The following is a 23583-nucleotide window of genomic DNA, read 5'->3' as shown; positions in this document are numbered from 1 at the left end:
TTGTTTTATAGTTTTAAAACATAGCTATTATTTTTAAGGAACTATTACTGCATTACTTTTGAGATTTGTGTTAATCCATAGATTGTTTAGTCATTTTAATTGCTGTATAGTATTCTGCCATGTGTATGAACCTTAGTTTATTTATCCATTGCCTTATTGAGTTGCATTTAGGCTACTTCCAGTTCTCTGCTGTTAAACCATTACTATAGTCAATATCCATGTACACATTTCTCTTTGTATATAGGTTTATGTGGGTAAATAGAAGGGATTGCATCTTGCTCTCCTCGATACTATTGCTCATTTCCTAGAGGTGTTCAGATTTTCCTCAACTTCAGAGATTCTTATATTAACCTTTTTTAAAATTAGGATCCAGAGTGTATTTTGGCAATGATATTGGCAAGTCAAACTTTAAGTCTGTTTATTTCTAAACCCTAAGTTATATATACTTCAGAGTGGTTATAAATCATAAGTTATATATACTTGAGAGTGGTTAAGAGAAAGTTACATTTTACACCACAGGCATTTTCTATCCTGTTTCTCATTTTTTTCCCTAGAAACCCTGTGATGTCTGTTTTTTTTTTTTCTTTTTTAAAAACAGGCTTAGTTTAACAAAGCATTTTATAAGCTGACATTCAGATGAATGCCTTAAATGTAATGTAAGATGTACTGCTATTCAGAAAAAAAGCTATTGTTCTTATGATACTTTACCCTAATTCACTTTTTTTTTTTTCATTTCAGGTTTTTAAACCACTTTTCATAAACCGGTGAATATTCAAAGGAAAGCTAAATCTGAAGCCTGTACAAAAGCCTGTCTCTATAACACGTGCCATACTATATAAACTTCTACTTTTGTCAGTCTACCTCTCTGAATATTCATGAATTTCTGTTTCACAAGGGTAATTATTTTATATACACTGGTGGCAGCATATAATAAAATACTTAGTATAAAAGTTTTTGGATTAATTATTGGTATTAAATATACTATGTACAATATTAATTTGTTTTGAACACCTAAGAAAAAAATGACAATTTTCCCATCATCTTTAAGGGGTTAAAATTTTTAGTGTTTGTTCCAGCAACTCATCTCACATAACTTTATGCCATACATTTGCAAGACTGCTAGAGAATTAAAGGTAAGTTGCAGATTTATTCTTTTAAGGTCAGGAGGAGGCTGCTAATAATACTAGTTTCTATTCATGAGTTATTTACAGGGTTAACTTTGTTTTCTAATGAACTACTTTGTGGGGTATTACCATTACAGCTAGAAGTTATTTACTTCATAACAGATGGCTCTCCCAGTAAGGATAGTAAAGACTAGATATAAGAATTCCATTACAAGATGGAAGAGAAAAATTTCAGAGCCCGAGGTAATTCCTGAGTGGAGCACTACAGTACAACGTAATGAGGTAAAGAAGTACCAAAGACTAGCATCAATAATTTGCAACTTTTGCTTTAAGTCCTTGGCAAACCACTTTGCTTTAAAAATGTCTACCCTTCTTGAAAGGCTTAAGGAAATGTTAAAACATCCTAGAAACCTCACCCCCAAATATATGTATTTTCTGGAAACAGAATTAAAACTATGAAGATCAGTCTGATACAAAACCAGTGGGCTACACAGTATCTACCAAGCACTGTACTTCTCTCCAGCCCACATGTTCCATGAAAGTACAAACAGGAATGTTAGTTTGAATGCTGATCCCAATTTCAACTATTAACAATTACCTAAAAATAAAAGAGAATTAAGCTTTAGGAAACCTGAATTTATAAACTCTTACCAAAATGACCTTTTATTTGCTACATAAATAGTGAGTGGCAATTCATGGCACTTGGTACTTTATCCAGACATGACAGAAGGCTTATGAAATCAGTAAATGCCATTTTGAAAAGGGTCTTCTTTCATAAATTCAAGATAGGCCTGTCAGCACAATCCAATACTATCCCCTCAGTACTTTATAAATGGAATTTTCTTCTACTTGTATCCATTTCCCGGGGCTGAAAATTAGAAAAACAACAACAAAAGTAAACAATCTGTAACAGTGCTATAAAAAAAGGACCTCTAGGTTTGTCTCTGAGACAATTTAAGTCTTTAGCTCTAATATAAAAAGTATTGGAAATTACTGTTCCAATATGTGTGTGCATAATATATATAAAATTTTAGTCATACTTAAGTGAAATATTTCTTATTAGGTTGAAAAATTATGTGTTTTAAAGTATTAAAGTTTTCATTTATGATTTAAAATGATCTCCAAACTTCTATAAAACCTCTATAGCAATAATGTTCAAGCATGCTGCAGAATCATTATAACACAGGCTCATAAACAGACTGCTGGCCCACTCCCTAAGTTACTGATTGAGCAGGTCTGTAGCCCAACAGTCTGCCTTCGTAACAGGTCCTTAGGTGATGCTACTGGTCCCACTTTGAGAACCACTGATCTTTAGGGATATTTCAGATGAACCAGGGTTAATCTCTAGACCAGAACACTGTACCAGAGATTGGTTATTGCTAGCTCCTGGGAAGAAATTCAGAAGCCTAACTTAAGGTATAAACACCCAAAGCTTAAAGTACGTGGTTTTATTCTCATTCCATCCTTTTAAAATTCTCTAAATGGCTTTTCTTAGAGTAAGCACATACCTTATGGACCCATTCATATTCTCCATATTTAGAATCAAAGGTTCCTTTCTGAAGAGATCTTAATTTTAAGGTAAAACGTGGTCCAAGTTCCTGAATTCCGACTTTCTTTTCACTCTTGAATATGTATCTTCAAAGATAAAATAGAGTTAAGGAAATTAGTGTGAATGAACCCAAACTGTTATTTCTTTAATTTGACAGTTTGAAAGATAATTTCTCATCTACAATACTTGTCAGAATACATTAGAAAACAGGTTTGTGTGTAAAATGTATTTCATCACTGAAGTCCAAGGAGTTTCTCACCTGTGAAATCTGAAGAAGATATAATCCCGTTGATTGTGGAATGTGGCAACCTGCCTTCCAGTAAATTGAGGATTATGGGGAAAGAGAGATGCAAACATACGTCCAACAGAATGACCCAGCCGTGTGGTAAAATTGTTTAAAATTATTTCAGGTATGTGTTCTGTGGGCTCCTTGCCTCTTCTCTAGAAAAATGATGGAAAGTCACAATAACGATCTCACTGCAATTTCAAGTTTTGGAATTTACATGCCATTGAAACATTTTAGTTATCTTAATGGCTTAATCAAACCCATGAAATAAGATTTATCTAAAATTATTTAATATGCAGTGAATGCACCAAAAAGAAAGTTCTACTAAAAAGTGACATGTTTCATATTAACGAAGGCTACTGCTTGTCTGCCGTAACTCAATTATAATCTCACAAGAAAACAGTCAGTACACAAAACTGTCCCTTTAACCAGAAGAGCAAATACCATTATTAAAATCAATTAGATCTATATAGGTTATAGCATTTACTGATCAAATACTGTGAGGAGACCAATACCAATCAAGGAATGCATAAAACTTACCTTAATTTCTTTACGCAGACGAACACTGCTCATTTTAAAATGAGCAGTTGGGCCATTTGGCAAGTGACTCAGAATTAATCCATCTGTTCACAAAGCTAAGAACACATTTAGATTACACTCTGTAATCTAAGTCTTAAATTGTTTAAATAACTAGTCCTTTGTATGCCCAAAGCCTCCTAAAATCTGTAGCTAGGTAAATAGGTGGGTGCATGTATTCCTCTGGCTTAACAGATTTTCTTACTATACCCAAAACTCAAGACACCGAAGTCAACCTAAATCTTTCAGAAAAATAGACTAACCTATAGCAGTCCTACTTTTTCTCTTCACAATATGGTAAATAGCTGTAGGGTATGTTTGGCATTCAACTGAAGTACACTACTCTAATACTCTAAAAGGATAAGATTCTAGCATAACTGTAGCATTGCAAATGGAATATAAGTTTACCTCTACGTTCAGAGGCTTTATAACTCTTAAAAGGCACACTTTCATACATATATATACGTCTTACACATTTGTAAGGTCAGGATATGCAGTTTTGAATATCATCCTACAAGACCAGTGACAAACTCTTTTCTGGAAATCGAGGTTATTAGTGTTCTCAAGAGACATGGTCTTAATTCTTGGGATTACTGTACCACAATTTAAAATCAACCAATTAATTAACCACTTACTGACCCTACCACAAACAGAATTAGGCTAGACACTCTAAACTACGAATGGTATAAGACAACTACCTACAATCAGCAGGATTAGCAGCCCAAGGGCTTTAAAAGTTTGGAATGCGGCTAAACTACACAACATACCTCAAGTCTTTGTAGCACAACCTGATTCTTTCAAATACTTAACCTTAAAAGGAGGTCAGAATTAGACTGTTTTAAGTCTATCCGCACACAATATGAGTTTTATAAAACATGTTGCCATATTTAAAAGCCATCAACATGATGAATTGGGAGATTGGGATTGACATGTATACACTGATGTGTATAAAATGGATGACTAATAAGAACCTGCTGTATAAAAAAATATATAAAATCCAAGATTAAAAAAAAAATCAACATTCTCCCATTCATCTACTGAAAAACTATGGTGGTTATCATCATCACCTTCCTCCTCCCATCAAATCCTATTTACTGCTTTTACCTTCCTAAATTCCTCACTTCTATAGCTTCCTCTTTACCCCAATTGTTATTGTCTTAATTGAGGTCCTTGAGATTTTTCACCCAGATTAGGAAAACAGTATCGTGCTTGGTTTGACCTCTCTCACCATTTCAAGTACATCTTCTAATATAGACTAAATCAGGTTGGATTCAGGCCTTGGTTCTACAGTTACTAAGCTATGGGACTCGGCTGTGTCACTGTATCTGTACCATAGCTCCTCGTGTGCTATTTGAAAAACTGGATACTGTGAGAGTTTGACAGCTGTAGCTAATTTCAAACTACTCTCACCACAGACTCATCTATATAGATTTAAGACATCGTCACAGCAGTCATACTGTGGCTCCAAACTACCTTTCTAACCTGTTGTCTCCCCATATTGCTTCCCAGCTGGTAGACAATGACAGTCTCTCACACGCCATACACATTAATCCTATCGTGATTTTTGCTCATGCTATTTCAAATATCTACAATATTTTACTCATTCATTAAGGCCCACTTCAAATGCCACTTCTTTACAGTCAAAATTAAGCTCTAAATATTCTCGATCTCACTGTTACTTACTACAGCACTTGTCATTTGAGTTACAGTCATGTAAAATGCCTTTCTTCCCAACAAATCCATTAACTAATTTCTGACAGATACTAGTGCCTACTACATAGCAGATTATCAGTAAATGTTTGAATTCTTTCCTTCAAGGACTCACCAAAAGTTCAAACTCATGAGGTACAGGCCAAAGTATTTCTGTATCATTTGCACATTGAAAAAAATCATAAAATCTTGAGGGGGTTAAGAGAGGTACAAGTCATTTCTTTCAATCTAAATCAAGGCTTGAATCCTTTCCAGAACATTCCCACTAAATTGTGGTTTGTGTCAAAAGAAACTACAGAATCCAGATGTATCAATTCGTAAGTACCTGCATTGTACAAAAGGCTTTATTAATGTTATTGCTAATCTCCAACCCAAACCATGTAAAATAGGAGTCCTACTGATTTTAGCAATGAGGAAGAGTTTGAGAAGGGTCAGGTAGATTCAACCCAAGTTTCAGTGCTACATGGCAGTAGATCTCAACTGGAGTGGGGTTACACCTGAGCCCAAACCCTTGACTGGTAATTTCCATTTAGAAATGTATAGAGGCATTTTGTTATGATTGATACAAAGGCTAGGAATGTAAAACACCCTATAAGCTGCCAAAAGCACAAAGACTTATCCTACCTCAAATTTCCATTTAGAAATAATGAATAGAGGAAGTCTGTCTCTCCAGAAAAAGCCTTCATGCTTCCCACTGCACCACAATTAAAAAAATGCCTAGTACAGGCCAGGCACTATGCCTCTGAAACATAATACATTTAATGTGATCCTGGTGGGAACCCCAAAGATAGGTATTATTTCCTACATTTAAAATATGAGGAAACTGACTAAGAAACTTGACTAAATTCACAAAAATAGCAAGTAATGAACTCTGAATTTGATATCACATCTGCCTGACCCAAAGCCACAAGGCTCCTGGTAGGATAATGAAGTTCTTTTCTAGAATAAGTCAAAAATGTATACCCCTATAAATTTCCACCATATGGCACACAGTAGCCCTTCCTACTGTCAATATATCTTTAGACAGCTGTCATGTTCCCACTTTCTTATTTCCAGGCTGGATATCTTCAATTCTTTCAACTTTTCTCCAAGTGCCATCATTAGGAGTCATGATTTGTTATTTGTGAGCCCATGTTAAGTCTCTAGGAATCACCACTATTTCTATTAGGTGCTTACAAATTATTCTCCCTTTAATTCTACATTTTTTTTTTGGCGGGGGGGAATCATGGCAAAGATTAGCCACTGTCCTTCCTCCATTTACCTGTCTCATATCTTCCTCAGAGCAACAACAGTCTCATTTACAAGTTTCTGCAGATATTCTTTGCCTTATCTTACAATCTCTTTATCCAAGATGGACTTCCAGTCTGGCTTACCAATGTCCATTAGTCTGAAGATCATTCTATGTGATCAAGCAAATCAAGAGATTTGTTTTCCTAGTGTCTTTCACTGATACTTCGACATCAGCTGCATTACTAGATGTTAATCAGAAAAGAAAGTGAAACATCTTTGAAATTATAAAAATTAACATCCAGGCAGGATTATACTTATAAAACTTCCAATCATGAGGACTTTTAGAAACTGCTGCATGATTCTGTATCCAAAAATTAAAGTCTTGGGTAATTTTCCCTCAGTATCTGTGGGGGACTGGTTCTGGGACCCACCATGGATGGCAGATCCAAGTCCCTTATATAAACTGGCATAGCAGAGTAAGCCCTCCAACTTTCAATCCGGTTGGTTGAATCCGCAGATGCAGAACCCGTGGACAGGGAGGGCAGACTGTATATATATGTTTATATGAATAGGAGTAAGCAATTTCACATTTGGATTACTTAAGTAGCCTAATTATTTCCTTAAATCAGGTCTGTGTACCGATGGTACCTTAATTACCTGATGGGTTAACTTACTCTCTAGGGTGTCCAATATGGTAAACAGAAAAATATTAATACATTTTGGGTAAAAAGACAACACAGTATTATAAAGTAAAGAGAATATAAGCTTTCTAAAGGCAAGAGATGGATAGAATGTTTATTGAATTGATAAATGCTTGCTTCTTAGCAAAGAGTTACTAGCAGGCTTGCTAGTAATGAAATGATGATGGGTTTTTAACTGCCAAAAATAGAGGAACGCAGACCTTGCCACCTTATGTTGGGAGGGTAGTTTTAAAAAGGCAACAACTACCTTAAAACAGATCTCTTCTGGAATAGTTAAGTATGCAAGAGATTTTTGTTACTTTGTTACAGTAACTCACGATCCGGCCAAATTATAAAATGACCAACAATATACCACAATACAAAGCTAGTTTTAGTCTTAAAAGTCTCTGAAAAGCAACCTGTACAAGTGGGTAAAGTCTTTAACTTATATTGAAAACAATAAAAGCCATAAAAATTATTTAGATGAAAAAAAAAACAGCTTGTAAACCATTATTTTTTAAAAAGTGTTCATTGATTTAAGAAAAAAAATGTTACCCTGGCAGCAGAGAAGTACTGTCCCCATTGTTTATAGGTCCTTAATAATCTTGTTTTAATAATTTGGACTTATTCAACTGGCCATCTTAAAGTTACTGAGTTCACAGGCCACCATGAGATGAGTAAAACAATAGCAATGACAAAAAATCTAGGCATCCTTTATATGATCTCTTACCTCACAACAGGAAGAAACACCTAGGGTTTAGGGAACACATTCACCTCAGATCTGTGATTCATGGTAAAAGGATAGATTATTCTTGGCATCTGATATACTAGTTAATACATAATATGGGCCCAAATACCTACTTCAAAAATGCAATCCTGTGATACCACCTCTGGCACCAAAAAATCTAGTCATATCAAATGACAGTTGCAGATCCCCACCTGGGTCAGCACCTTCATGCCTCTATCTTTCCAAACGGTTATTTTTGCAGTGGGTACTCTTCCTCTTCCTTACCTCATTCACCCATATCCACCTAGACGGGGTTTAAGCATTTTTTTCTATCAAGTACTTCCTCCCTGATATCCCCAGGGCAGATTTTACCAGAGTTTGCACTGTATCCTGTATTTCTCTCTTAATTGTACTATCTACACTATATTTTTGTTTGTTTACATGTTTCTTTTCTCATACTAGATTATGAATTCCCTGAAGTTGTCTCTTGTTTAGACAGGAAAACTTCCGTAAAAAAACAAAGGATACTTGGTATTTTACGATCTTCATTAATAACAATCAGGTCTGTGAAATCTCTTGAGATGCACTGTGGAATAATTTTTTTCAGAGCCAGTCCTCTTCTGTAATAAACATGTGAGTTTGGTATAACTGTGGAGAGCTGTTCACAGAGTCGTACTGTTCTCTATAAAACAAAATAACAAAAATCCTCAAAAGTGAAAAAGGATACAAATCTGTGTGGCATATGTTTATAAGCAAAGAAGTAATTATTATAAGATGGTGTTATTAAAAGAGCAAGGCTAGGGAAAGAGTGAAACCTAAACAATGTTTCATCCATCAAAGGCTGATCAACCTAAAGCAGTGGTTCTCAACTAGGGACAATTTTGCCATCAAGGGATGTTTGGCAACATCTGGAAGCATTTTTGGTGGTTATGACTGGTGGTAGTGTGGGGTTTGGCTGCTACTGATATCTAGTGCATAGAGGCCAGAGATGCTGCTAAACATCCTATAATGAACAGGACAATCTGCATAATAAAAAATTATCCAGCCCAAAATACTAACAGTGCTGAGGCTGAGAAGGCCTATCCTGAAGAATCATGCTTAGTGAACCTATATCACATCACCATTACATTTTATTTAGCTTATTTACAGGCATAATCTAAGGCAATTAATAATTTAACTCTTCTGAACAGAGTTCTTTTAAATAATCTAAGTAATGTAAGAAAATTAAGAATTCAAGAGCTATACTAATTGATATGTTTACCCCATGAGGTCTATCTGATGTAGTGATGAGAATCTTGGGAGAAGTTTGTCTGTTGAAGTAAGAAGCAAATTCATCCGTAGCTTCATCATAAGCAACCTGAAAACAGAAAGAGAGATAATTTTACATCAAACATTCTACTGGGCCAGCATTTTAAAAGTAGTTCCAGTAGGGATTCTATAACACTAACTACCTAGCTGACTGGTGATTTAAAGAGGGCCCAGGAGGGACTTAGGTTAATGGCAACATGAAGAGGTTGGGTAATTTTCTGCCTGAAGAATACTAATATAAAACTGGAAAAAAACTGTCAAAAACAATTTCAAGACACACACTGAGATGCGTTTATTCTTGAAAAATGGATACATCTGTGGGCAAGAACATCAAGAATCTTGCCTAGGGCTTCCCTGGTGGCGCAGTGGTTGAGAATCTGCCTGCCAATGCAGGGGACACGGGTTCGAGCCCTGGTCTGGGAAGATCCCACATGCCACAGAGCAACTGGGCCTGTGAGCCACAATTACTGCGCCTGCGCGTCTGGAGCCTGTGCTCCGCAACAAGAGAGGCCGCGATGGTGAGAGGCCCGCGCACCGCGATGAAGAGTGGTCCCCACTTGCCGCAACTAGAGAAAGCCCTCGCACAGAAACGAAGACTCAACACAGTCATAAATAAATAAATAAAAGAACGTGAATTTCTTAAAAAAAAAAAAAAAAAAAAAAGAATCTTGCCTAGAGCTATTCCATTTCCTCTATCAACCTGGTTGGTGAAAACAGTAACTTTGCCAACTTCAGGACTGATAGTAGGCGAGAACCAGCAATCCTGAATCCAGAGGTGGTGGACCAGATTCAAGGAGGGGCAGGTGTGAAGACCCTAGCTTTGCCAATCCAAGATTACAGGCCCAGTTCAGGGTAGATGTGGACCAGCCCAAAATTTAATGAGAGCTCTGGAAGTAAAAATCATAGAGGGACTGACATAATCTCTCCCCAAATCCCTGACTGACAGCTAAACTACGCATGAGAGAGACCTGAGAATCCAGTGCACCTGAAAGGCAAGGGAGACTTGAGAAATGGCTGCAACTCTGAATGCATTCCTCAATCCACACACAGCTCAGCTGGCAGAGGGTATATATGTCTTAGGGGTTCATGGTGTCACAACACAACCTCTACCCAAATCACTGGCTGACCATTAAGCCACACAAACACAGGGACAGTCCCTAGGGAGGCACGTTAAAAATAACCAACTGAGTAGTAACATAATGCTACTGTCAAACAGATTCCAGTTTAAGTCCAGACAAGTTACTAAAACAAAAAGAATCAATAACCCTTAAAAAATAAAACAATCCAGAGTTATTGCAATGTTTTCTAAAATGTCCAATTTTCAACCAAAATATCAGATATACAAAGAAACAGAAAAGTATGACTTATAATCAGGAAAAGAGAAGTCAATAAAAACTGACTGAGTGGGCCCAGATGTTGAATTTAGTGAAAATTTGAAAGCAGCTATAACAGATATATTCAAGGAATTAAGGAAAAATACCAGCTTAATAGCAGATCTAAGATACAGAATAATCAATAAACTTGAAAATAGATTAATGAGTATCCAATCCAAAGAATGGAGAACACAATCATCGCAAAAGGAGCAAAGCTGCAGAAACTTTTAGAACACTCTTAACCATTTCAACAGTGTGTGTGAAAACGAAGTCCCTGAAGGAGAGAAGAGGGCAGAAAAAAAATATTCGAAGAAATAAAGGATGAAAAACTCTAACTTAAGGTCCAAACTCAGAAAACCTTAAGTAGAATAAAAAGAAAGAACAACACCTGAACACATCAGTGTCAAACTGGTAAAAGCCAAAAAACAGAAAATTTTGAAAGAAGAAAAAAATAAATCATGTACATGGGAACAATGATTATTAATGGCTGCTTTCTCAAGAGAAATAATGAAGGTCAAAATGCAATGGAACAAGTTCAAAGTACCAGAAGAAAAAAAAAGTCAACCAAGGATTCTATATCCCACAAAATTCTTTCAAAACTGAAGGCAAAATAGGCACACTTTCAGATAAACAAAAACAGATAATTAGCTATCAGACCTGCTATAAAAACAAAGGCTTAAGAAAGTCCTAAAAGCTGAAAGAGAACGATACCAGATGGTAACTCTGATCCAGAGGCAGGAAAGAAGAGCACTGTAAATAGGTAACGATGAAGGTAAACATAAAAGACTTTGTGGGTGTGTTGTGTGTGTATGCTCTTAATTTCTTTAAAAAAACATGAGGATGTTTAAAGCAGTAAATACAACACTGGGTTTATAACATAGACAGATGTAATATATAACAACGTGTGCTGACAATAATAGCATGAGTAAGAGTGGAGGGTCATGAAGCTATACTGGTGCAAACTTGCTGTATTTTACCAGAATCGTGTCACTATTTACTTGAAGTAGATTGTGATAAATCATTCTTCAGAATAGATCTTATTTATGCTAGGACATAAATGCTAGGACATTTCTTTAATTGAAAAGGACTGAAATCGAACAAAATATGTCCCAAACCACAACAAAATTGAATTAGAAATCAACAGCAGAAAGGAATCTGGGAAATCCTCAAATATTTGGAAATTAAACAGGACACTTCTTGAAAATCATAAGCCAAAGAAGAAATCACAAGAGAAATTAGAAAATGTCTTGAACAGAATGAAAATGAAAACACAACAAGCATACCAAAATGTATGGGATGTGGCTAAAGCAGTGCTTAGGGGAAAACCAGAGTTTTATATGCTTATACTAGGAAAAAAGTATAAAATCAATAATCTAAGCTTCCATCTTAGGAAGCTAGAAAAAGAAGAGCAAATGGAAGAGCTTTCATTTGCTCTTCCAGGTAAGCAGAAGGAAAGAAATAACAAGGATCAGGGGAAAACTAATGAAATAAAAAAATACAGCAAACAAGAAGAAATCATCTTTCATTAAAAGAGGTACTCAGATTTAAACAATAATGAAAGAAATGCATCTTAAAACTTGGGGGCTATAGCAAAAGTGAATTTTATGACCTTAGTTGCTCATAATAAAAAAGATGAAAATAAGCTAATCAAAAAAATAAAAACAAAATAAACTCAGAGTGTAGAAGAAATAAAGGTAAGAGGATATATAAATGAATTAGAAAACAAAGATTCAATAGAGAAGATTAAAGAAAACAGTAGTTTGAAAAGAAAAACAAAACAGATACATCTCTGGTGAAAAGCCCAAATAAATTAGGAATGAAAATAGGACATTACTGTAGTCTCACTCATGAACACACATGTACATGTTCTAAACAAAGTATTAACAAACCAAAACAATATGTTAAGAAGATAAAACATCTTTTTTTTTTTAAACATCTTTACTGGAGTATAATTGCTTTACAATGGTGTGTTAGTTTCTGCTTTATAACAAAGTGAATCAGTTATACATATACATATGACCCCATATCTCTTCCCTCTTGCATCTCCCTCCCTCCCACCCTCCCTATCCCACCCCTCTAGGTGGTCACAAAGCACCGAGCTGATCTCCCTATGCTATGCGGCTGCTTCCCACTAGCTATCTATTTTACGTTTGGTAGTGTATATATGTCCATGCCACTCTCTCACTTTGTACCAGCTTACCCTTCCCCCTCCCCGTATCCTCAAGTCCATCCTCTAGTAGGTCTGTGTCATCTTAACTAAATTGGATTTATCCCATGAATACAAGAGGTTTAAGATTAGAAAATCTATTTCATTTACTACATTAGTGCAATAAAGGAGAAAACTGCACCTTCATCTCAATATCTGCAGAAAAAGTGCATAAATTATCTTAATATTTGCAGGAAAAGCATCTAACTTTCTACATTCATTCGTTAAACAAAAAACCCAGCAAAAAAAGAATAAATGGAATTTCCATAACTCATAAGGAGAATCTACCATTAATGACACAAACATTAATAATGATACACTGGAAGTATTCTCTTTAAAATCAGTAACATGGCACAGATGCTAATATTGCTTTTTCTATTTATTTGACATGCTGGAGGTTCTAAGTAAGAACAAAAGAAACTGTTAATGGATTGAAAGTAAGAAACAAAAACTTATTTGCAGAAATGATTAAACATGAAATGAAAACAACATTCAGACAAATTATTAGAAATGAATTTAGGTCAACTACTGGTTAGAAGATCACAATCCAAAAATCAATTGCAGGGACTTCCCTGGTGGCGCAGTGGTTAAGAATCCGCCTGCCAATGCAGGGGACATGGGTTCGATCCCTGGCCCAGGAAGATCCCGCATGCCATGGAGCAACTAAGCTCGTGTACCACAACTACTGAGACTGCACTCTGGAGCCCGCAAGCCACAACTACTGAGCCTGCATGCCACAACTACTGAAGCCTGCAGGCCTAGAACCTGTGCTCCGCAGGAAGAGAAGCCACCGCAATGAGAAGCCTGTGCACCGCAACGAAGAGTAGCCTCCGCTTGCAGCAACTAGAGAAAGCCCACGCGCAGCAACGAAGACCCAACGGAGCCAAAGATAGATAGATAGATAGATATTTTTTAAAATGTATTAAAAAAATCAACTGTTGGGCTTCCCTGGTGGCGCAGTGGTTGAGAATCTGCCTGCCAATGCAGGGGACACGGGTTCGAGCCCTGGTCTGGGAAGATTCCACATGCCACAGAGCAACTGGGCCCGTGAGCCACAATTACTGAGCCTGCGCGTCTGGAGCCTGTGCTCCACAACAAGAGAGGCCGCGATGGTGAGAGGCCCGCGCACCGCGATGAAGAGTGGTCCCCACTTGCCGCAACTAGAGAAAGCCCTCGCACAGAAACGAAGACCCAACACAGCCAAACATAAATAATAAATAAATAAATAATAAACAAATTTAAAAAAAAAATCAACTGCATTTTTGTAAATCAGCAATTTAAACAGTTTTCAAAGAGATGTGCTTTACACTAATAAGAAAAAATGTAAGATACCCAGGAATAGCTCTAACAAGATTCATGTGTACAACCTGTATTAAGAAAACAAAGAAATTCACTGAAATACATTTTCAGTATTCAAACAAGACCTAATTAAGCAATATATATATATATATCCTCAAACTGATCTGATTTAGTACAATTTATAATTTTATATGGAAGACCAAAGGTCCAGGAAGAGAACACTCCTGAACAGAGGGATTTTAGGATGGTAATGGGGAGGGGCATCTTGCCCTAACGGGTATCAAAACTTATCATGAAGCTAAATAATTAAGAAAGTAAAGAACTGATCCAGCAACAAACTACCAAAAAAATAGCCCAAAAAAAGACTAAGCATATATGGATACCTAATATATGACACAGCATTACAATTTACTATGGGAAAAGGCTGTACTGCTCCAAAAATGGTGCTGGGGAAACTGGTTGTGTATGAGGGGGAAGGAGGGAACAGTGGAAGAAAGAAATTGGTTTCCTTTCTCACACCAAACAAATCCATTCCTGATAATTAAGTACATAAATGTGAAAGGTAGCTCTCCAGTTCTTTTAGGAAAAAAAATATGATATCATATGATTACAGGATAGAGACAGATTTCTTAAACATGACAAAAAAGCATTCACTACCAAAAAAAAAAATTAAACCCAACTATATTAAGGACTTTTGTTCATCAAAAGACACCAAAGAAGAAAGTAAAAAGAGAATCCACAAATTGGAAGATATTTGTAATACATGTAAAGGATTAGTAGAAATTAGAGTAATTCTACAAATCAGTAAAATACACTACAGGATAGAAAATAGGGCAAAAGACATGAGCTGGCATACCTCTACCAAAACCACAGTACATGCGTAAAAAGATGCTCAACCACTTTAGGAATCAGGGAAATGCAAACTCAAGCCACAATGAGATAGCCCTTTATCACTAACCTGAATATACCAAGCATTGGTCAGAACGTGGATGACCAGGAATATTGCTCTTACACCGTGAGAGTGCAAAATGATACAGCCACTACTTTGGAAAACATTTTGGCACTTTCATGTAAAGTTGAACATTTATACACCCCATGACCTAACAAATTCTCCCCTATGTAAATATTTACGGAAACTTTTACATTACACGTCTTTGATCCCCAATTTATCTCCAGCCAAGGCCTGTTCCATATCTTGTCAATGATAATTCCATCATTTCTATCCTTCAAATTGCTCAGGCTAAATACCTCAATACCATCTTTGAATCCTCTTTCTCTAACACCTCATATCAAGAAATTCTTAGTGGCTCTAATTTCAAAATACAACAAGGCCAAAAACGCAAACCTCAGAATCAGACTGATTCTCAACGTTCACTGTAACCACTGTGGTCCCAATCATCATCATCATCACCACCACCACCACCATCATCATCATCTCTTTCCTGGATTAGCTTCCTAACTAGTCTGTTTACCTCTCTGACTGCTATCTCAGTAAAGCAACCAATTACTTAAAAAAATTAAATACAATCACATCATTCCCCTGTTCAAAATCATCCAATGGCTCCTCATTTCACTAAGTATAAAAGCCAAAGTCCTCACAATGGCCGGCAAAGTCACTGATCTGGCCTCTTCCCTTCCCCGTATTTTTCCTGGCACCTCTTCTACAATCCTCCCTCTTGCTCACTTAATTTCAGCATACTGGCTTCCTTATTGATCCTCAAAAATAAAATAAGCATGTTCCTGCCTTAGAGCTTTTGCACTGGCCATGTCCCCTTATCCTGGATTACTTTCTGCCCAAAGATGGCTAATTTCTTCACATCCTTCAAGTCTTTGCTAAAAGGTCATCTCCTCAATGAAGCCTACCCTAACCATTGTATAAAAATTGCAACCCTAACCAACAGAAAAATGGGCAAGAGACATGAACAAACAATTGATTAGAAAGAAAGGAAGAAAACATGAAAAGATGTCCAACCTCATTCATAACGAAAGAACAGCAAATTAAAACTACATGGAAATACAATTTCGCACCTACCAGACTGGAAAAAATTATTTGTAATTGCAAAATCTTGAGTGAGAGTTTAAAGAGTAACATATATTTATTTATATAATCTCAAAGTATCTCTCTCCCAAAATATTTATTAAATTCAAAGAGGAAATTAGTAGTTATAGTGGAGAAACCTGACAGACACCACTTTAATCATGTGATGAAAGTTAATATAACCAGTAATGGGAAAATCAACAATATGTGACTCCTGCTAAGAGCACTGAAAAGAACATAACATCACAACTGTGGTACTCCTGTCAAAAGTACATAAGCTGAATATAATCATGAGCAAACATCAAACTCATATTAAGTGACATTCTACAAGTATACCTGGTCTGTACTCTTCAAAAACGTCAATGTCATTAAAAGCAAATTCTGAGGAACTCTTCCAAACTAAAGGAGGTTAGAGTCATTGTAATGGGATGAAATGCAAGAACTGGGATTTTTCTTTTATGAAAAATCATTGTGACATCTGAGTAAGCTGTACAGATCAGATAATAATGTATATCAATGTTAATTGTCTTATTTTGGAAACTGTACACTGTGCTTATTAAAAAAACAGTTTATAGGTAAAACACACTAAGCATGTATGAGTAAAGGGGCTTATGTCTGCGACTTACTCTCAAGCATTTCAGAGAGAACATAAATGAAAATGAAGTATGATATAATTTAACATTTAGGAAATCCAGGTGAAGTGTACACATGAATTCTTACTTTTCTATTAAGTCTGAAATTATGTCGAAATAAATAAAATGCAGGCACACACACACACAGATACTCTCTCTCATGCACCCCCCCATATGTAAAATTGCAAACTCGCTCTACACCAAGTTGTCCTGAATCTCCTTTACCCTATTTAACTTTAGTAACCTACCATCTGCTAACCTATGATAATTTATTTTATTATGTTAATTGTTTGTCTCTCTTCCTAGAAAGTAAGCTCTGGGTGGGCAGAAATTTTTTGTGTATATGTGTATTTTGTGCACTGATGAATCCCATGTCCCTAAAACAGATCTCCATACATAGCAGGCAATCAAGAAGCATTTGCTGGAAAACTGACTGATAAACTGAATGAATGAATGGCTATACCAGGAAATATGGGAAAGAATGTTGGTAACAGCATTGTTTGAAAGCAAATAAATATAACAAAAACAAGTTTCCCGTACACAAATCAAAGAATACATATATATACAAAGTTTTAAAACCTTGATTCTCTCACTGTACTGTTGCAAACTATTTAAAGGGAAAATGTGAAAAGTGGAAGATTATCTTGAAACCAAGAGTTTTATGAGGACACAAAATTACCATCAAATGTTATCCTTAGGTGTCAAAATGTATAACAAATACTACAAAAATCTATAGTATGAGGAATGCTTTTCAAATGACATTAAAAAACACTCGAACTATTACAGAGATTAAATGACAAATAAGTTTACCTAGGAATAAAATACAATACCTTTCTAGAAAATAAATAATTACTGCCTTTTTCTATAGCATTGTTGGAAAACTCAATTATGAAATAATCTAAAATAAATAATGATAATACGCCAACATTACAGTTGAATCAGTCCATTATACATCTTCACCAGCTAGTACTTTAAACATTGACATACGAATAGACAATTTATCAAGTGTGGTCATCCTAATTCATTTAAGACTTCTAACATTACCTCTTCATCATTAGGGTCTACTGTGGTTTCATCATACACTCGCTGGTTGTCAATGGTCTTCGGTATAGGCTTTGGTGGAGCCTAAATAAAAGAAAAAGGGTTAAGTCTTAGGAGCATTTTACATTAATAATTTTGCATTATGATTGGGGAAGAGTAACAGAAATCTGCAAATAATACAAAAACTCAATCTGTTCCTCATTTCAACCCACTGCTACATCAATCCTAATAACAATATTGAGTAAGAGGCTTTTTAATTCTCTGAGCAGACACACGCACGTACTGGAAGAATTGCTGACACTAAATAAAATGGCTTAAAACCAGGCAGAAGTAGCAGAGAGAAGAAACTGGAATCAAAATAATTATTCATGGAGAAGAAAAATATCAAATGGGAAAAAATTACAAAGGTACATATATATGTAGCTTTGTTTCAATACTTTCAGAAAGCTATTCAGAAATATATAAGAAAAGCTATAAATCTGTTTCCATCTGCTGAACTAGTAATTCTAGTTTGGGGGATTTATGGTAAGGAATGAAAAGGGGGAGCAATTTATACAAAGAAATATGTATTATCACTATGGTTAGTGGAAATGAACAGTAAATAGGGCAGATGTCCAACAACAGGATAATGGCTACAGCATTTCCAGCATAATGGAATACCATTAGAATCAGCAATCATGCACAATATTGTTTGCTTGGACCAAAATATTGTGTAAATGAAATTTTAAGGAGCAGGAACACAGAACTATAACCATATACTGATTAAAACTAATCCAAAATATATGTACACTAACAGAGATGAATATGAACTGACAAACTAGGATTTTTTTATTATTCTATGAAATGAATATTAAGTTTTAAGTAATTTTTTTAAAAGAGGCAGTTCTAAGAAGTCATCTTTCAATCCAAAAAGCAAGAAAGGTGATATTTTCAAATGGTGATCAGCATATTAATTTGCTATAACTGACTGATTATTGAGAGTTTAAAAAAGACTAAGATTGCTTGATAGGATTTCGCAGGTCAAAACAGTCTAATATTGGCAACTTCCTGTGATTTAACCTAATACTATTAAAGAGAATTCATGAAAAAGAAGTGTTTAGTTTGTATATAGTATATATATATATAGTCTATTATTTTTCCCTTTCTCAAAAATGCTTATCATTTCTTGGTCCCTCATCTTAAGGGATGGGAGGCGGGAAAAGTTGAACATTTTTTAAATTTTGCAAGTATAAATTGTAACCTAGAACTAACTATAACTAAAATGAAAATAACTTAGCTGTGCAATAATGCAGAAGTATTTAGTAGTTCTTTTAAAATTTTTCAATAGAAAGATTTCACTTTTTTTTAATATAACAAAAATAGCCAAATCCTTTCTTGATGCATTATCTCTGCTCTCTTCTTTGCCATAATCCACTCAGGTATCTCACCTTCCTCCCACTCCCCATTCTCACTCTTCGCAGGTTCCTATCCTCAGAGTCAGCTCTCATTCTTACACGCCCCAACCCTACAACAGAAGAGGCTGTGCCCAGCCATTCCCCAGCCTTGCATAACAAAGCACATCAAGTCAGAAGAGCTCCAGTTGCAGGCCTAAACCGGGGATCTTCCCCATTCCCAGTCAGGGAGATGTGTCTCTGCCTCTCAAACACATAAAGTTAAGTAAAATAAGCAAGTTGAAGTAGACACACCATTTTGAAAACATGCAAAACACCACTACTGGGTTTACTGTTTAGGGACACAAACATAGTAAAGGTAATAAAGGAAGTGCATGGGAACAATAAAGAGCAATTTCATGAGTGCTTGTCTTTTTTTTTTTTTTTTTTGGCCATGCTACATGTCAAGCGGGATCTAAGTTCGAAACCGGTGCCCCCTGCAGTGGAAGCACGGCGTCTTAACCCTCTTAACCACTGGACCACCGGGGAAGTCCCAATGAGTGTTTCTTTGGAGGGGAAAGCAATCAGAAAAAAGTACACAAGAACTCGAACACTATCTACTAATGCATAATTTCTTAAGCTGAGTAAAGGAAAGAAAGGGGTATGCTGTATTATTTTTATATCACTTTATATATCCAAAATATTTCATAATAAATTTTAAAAGAAAGTGATTCAATGTAAGTATCAGGGAGCACTCCTCAATAACAGACAGATAGCAGAGGACTAAAAGTTTCATTTACCTTATCACCAAGAGCCTCTCTCTCTTTTTTAAGTTTTTTCTTAGCTGCCAACTTTTCCTAAAGGATTTGAAAAAGAAAAGAACAATATTGAGAAACCACCAGTTATATCACAAACACATAATGAAGCTACAAATTACTAATGCTATGAATATTGAAACTGAGCAATCTTAGAAATGTATTAAAGTAAACATCCTGACTTAGATTTTCATAGCTGTTATTGTAAACCAAATGAGCTAGCCAATCAATAAGATTTCTCTAACAAAGATCCTGCTCCTTCAAAACACTAATCTAAACTGACAAGTTTAAATGTTTAAAATTTCAGTAGCTTTATCTTTTACTATAAAGCCTCAAACTAAGTGAAAGTGCAAAATGTACATCTAAACAAGTTAACTAGTTTCTGTTGTTTTGTTTTGCATTCCTAGCAAGTTGCATCCTGAAGAAAACCGTGGGTGGCTATGCTGGTTGCTTGTCTTGAAAAGTACTAAAAATAAATGGTAATGAGACAGGAGTTTTCAGGTTGTTTCCAATAAAACCATCACTAGTTACTCAAATATTTTATAAACAAAATATGCTTTTAAAATGATCAAGAACCGGCAAGGGGTACCGTAAATCTGTAACTTCTGGCGACTTCTGAACAGAATGCTTGACACACAATATAAAATAGTTTTTTTTTTCCTCCCAGCGCCTGTTGACCCTCAATCCATCAGATCTCGGATTAGAAATTACAGTCCCAAGAAGTCTTCTAGGACACCCTTCCCCCATACTTGCACACCAGAATGGGTTAGATGCCCCTTCTACATCCCCTCCACCCCCCAACTTCCACCCCAGGGGAGCTAGAGGGACATCGCGCATGCGCTCTGGCGCCTCCGCACCTCATACCTTCCGCTGCTGCTGTTTCCACCGCGTGAACATTAAATGTCGCCGCTGTTTGTTCTTAATCTCCGAAACGCTGAAGCCTGGAGGAAAGGCAGCCGCCTTCGAGGGTTGGACCCCACTTTCCGTCGTCCCATCCTCAGCGACTGCAGCCTCCTGACGTTCTTCAGTAGCGGCTTTGCGTTTCAAGCCTTTGTTTCCGCTGCCGCCGCTCTTATCCCCGGCCTTCGCCATGGTATTTTTGCTCCTTGTGGTCTGTACGGAAACGGAAGTAGCTTTCTCCTCTGACCCCCGTCCTTAAGCTATTACTTCCGGGGTCGGAAAGTTCTTAAAGGAAAATGTATAGTTTAGGGAGTTCTAGCGGTTTAAGAAGGTGCTGAAATTTAGGCTTAAGGAGAGTTTAGGGAGCTTGCCCAGCCATGTGAGCAGTGAAATGATGAGTCGGTGGAATCCGTTATTGAGCGTTTTCCATGTGCCAAGCCCCTAAAACCTAAGAACAAAACAATCTTTGAAGTATATAGAGTTTACATTCTACTAGAGACTAAAATGAGCTCCCAAATAATTAGTGTGGTAAGCTATTAATATTAAGTAGTGCACGGTGTGGAAAGAATAGAACAGGGTAAAAGAAGATGAGGGGATAGAGGGGCAGATTACAACTCTTAAATAGGATTCTCAGAGTGGGCTTCATTATTGAGCAGAGATTTGAAGGAGGTAATGGGGCATACTATGCAGTTAATTGGGGGAAGATCTGTTAATCTGAGAAAAGCTGTCCAGGCAAAGGAAACTTACAGCTCCAAGGCTCCTAGTCAGTAGCAAGCCTAGCTTGTTCAGGAAACACCGTGGAAGCCAGGAGTCAAATGAGAAAGGAGGAGAGTAAGTGCTGGCGGGGGTGGGGTGGGGGTTAGGGTGCCAGATTGTGTAGGGTTTTGTAAGGACTTTGGCTTTTATGTGACGTGAAGATTTCTTGGAGGATTTGAGAAAAGGAATGGCGTGACCTGACACATTTTAAAAGCATCACTCAGACTCTTCTTTTGAGAAAGGACTGTAGGGGAGGGAAAGTGACAGGAGGGGCGAAATGAATGTCGTGAACCAGGGTGGTTCTAGTGGAGGTGGTAAGAAGTGATCAGATTCTTCCTACGATTGAATAAAAGGCATGAGAGAAAGAGAAGAGTCTTGGATGACTCCAAGATTTTTTAACCGAGTGACTGGAAGGATGGAGTTACCATCAGTTGAGATGGGACAGACTTCAGGTGGAGCAAGTTTGAAGGGTAAGATCAAGACTTCAGTAACGGAATGTTATGTTAAGTTTGAGATGCTTACTTGTCATCATGTTGTCAGGTAGTCAGTTGGGATGTGTGGTTCTGCAGCAGGAGAGAGAAATGTGGGCTAGAGAGCAAAACTAGGGAGTCATCAGCAAACGGATAGTATTTGAAACCATTATAATGAGTGTAGATAAAGAACTGAAAAATAGAAGAGGATGAAGGACTGAACCCTGGAGCAGTCCCACATGAAGAGCTGGAGAGAAAAGGAGGACCTAGTAAAGCAGAATGAGAAGGGAAAAACAAGAGGGTAGAGTGTCATGGAAGCCAAGTGAAGAAAGTGTTTCCCCAGTGGTTACATTTTGCTGTATTTCTCATTTTAATTTTTTATGAAAATGCCCTCCAAACAGAATTCCTTTTGGTTTATGGTCAGCACTTGATTATCCAGAAATTGACTTAATTTCAAGTTATATATTTCAATATTGACATTGGGTGTTTCGATGATCCAACATTTTGGTGTCTATACTGCATTTTTCACCTTTTTAAGTTCTTTTAAACAGGACATTAAAAACATCAAAACTGTCTTTTAGAATACGAGTCCCACTAAAACGTACTACCAAGCCACAACTGCAAAATTGTGATTAGAAGACAAAACCTATCATGTTTAGATCCAAAACTGTATTTGAATTGTACAATACAATAGAAAGGAACAAATAGTGTTGAGCTAAAAAATCACTGACATACAGGTTTGGCTGCAATAATTTATAAAATATTATGTAGTTTATTTAAAGAGGAAAAATCAGATCAAAAGTGAGGAGTTGGAGGAGGAGGAGGAGGAGGAGGGGCAGCAGGAGGAGACAAACCAACCTTTATCTAAAAAACATAGACTGAAAAAATATTTTAGAAGTCTCTTCTAGCCTTAATATTTTATCTCCCTACATATAATACATTCTTTCCTTATAAGAATACAAAATAATCCTGAACTAGATAACTGTCTTAAATTTATTCAGTGGTGCCATACACATGAGACCAAAAGCTGTTTATAGAGACTGCCTTCATGGCTTACTGGTAATAATAGTTCTGTGGGTTGAATAAGACAATTTCTATGATCAGAATAAAATCCTTATCCAGAAGAAATCACAAAAGCATTGATCAATTCAGCAAATGTGTATTTAATGCTACTCAATAAATGAATAGGGTGAGTAAGTATGATGGAAACAGTGGGCTCTATATTCAGATCTGTGTTCAGATTTTGACTCAGATGCTATAAAATCTCAATTAAATCACATAATCTCTGTGAGCCTCATTTTCTTCATCTGTAAACTGGGCTAATTATATTACCACATAGGTTGTTGAGATAATGTACATTAAAGAAATACACACACCCAATAAATGCTAACTAGCTATTTTTATTACGTCTAGATCTAGAGACTAAGCTAAACATTGTTGAGAAAAAAAGACATCATGTTTGCCCTCAAGTACCTTACAGTTCAGAAGAAGAT

At 36.3% G+C, this 23583-nt stretch overlaps 1 protein-coding gene across 1 annotated transcript; it reads right to left on the bottom strand.

The window, feature by feature from the left end:
* Nucleotides 1-1760: 1760 nt before the first annotated feature.
* RPF1 (ribosome production factor 1 homolog) lies at nt 1761-21077 on the bottom strand. The gene is made up of 9 exons (XM_059925294.1): nt 20829-21077; nt 19950-20006; nt 17783-17863; nt 9144-9239; nt 8411-8564; nt 3500-3582; nt 2933-3114; nt 2633-2759; nt 1761-1992 (listed from the first exon to the last, which is right to left on the bottom strand). The coding sequence occupies exons 1-9, from the start codon at nt 21054-21056 to the stop codon at nt 1951-1953; spliced, it is 1050 nt and encodes a 349-aa protein (XP_059781277.1). The 5' UTR covers nt 21057-21077; the 3' UTR covers nt 1761-1950.
* Between the last annotated feature and the right edge of the window lie 2506 nt (nt 21078-23583).

Source organism: Balaenoptera ricei, chromosome 1, assembly GCF_028023285.1.
Source record: "Balaenoptera ricei isolate mBalRic1 chromosome 1, mBalRic1.hap2, whole genome shotgun sequence".
NCBI lineage: Eukaryota > Metazoa > Chordata > Mammalia > Artiodactyla > Balaenopteridae > Balaenoptera > Balaenoptera ricei.
The sequence above is the reverse complement of the archived record's forward strand: the minus strand, read 5'-3'. Positions and strand labels throughout refer to the sequence as shown.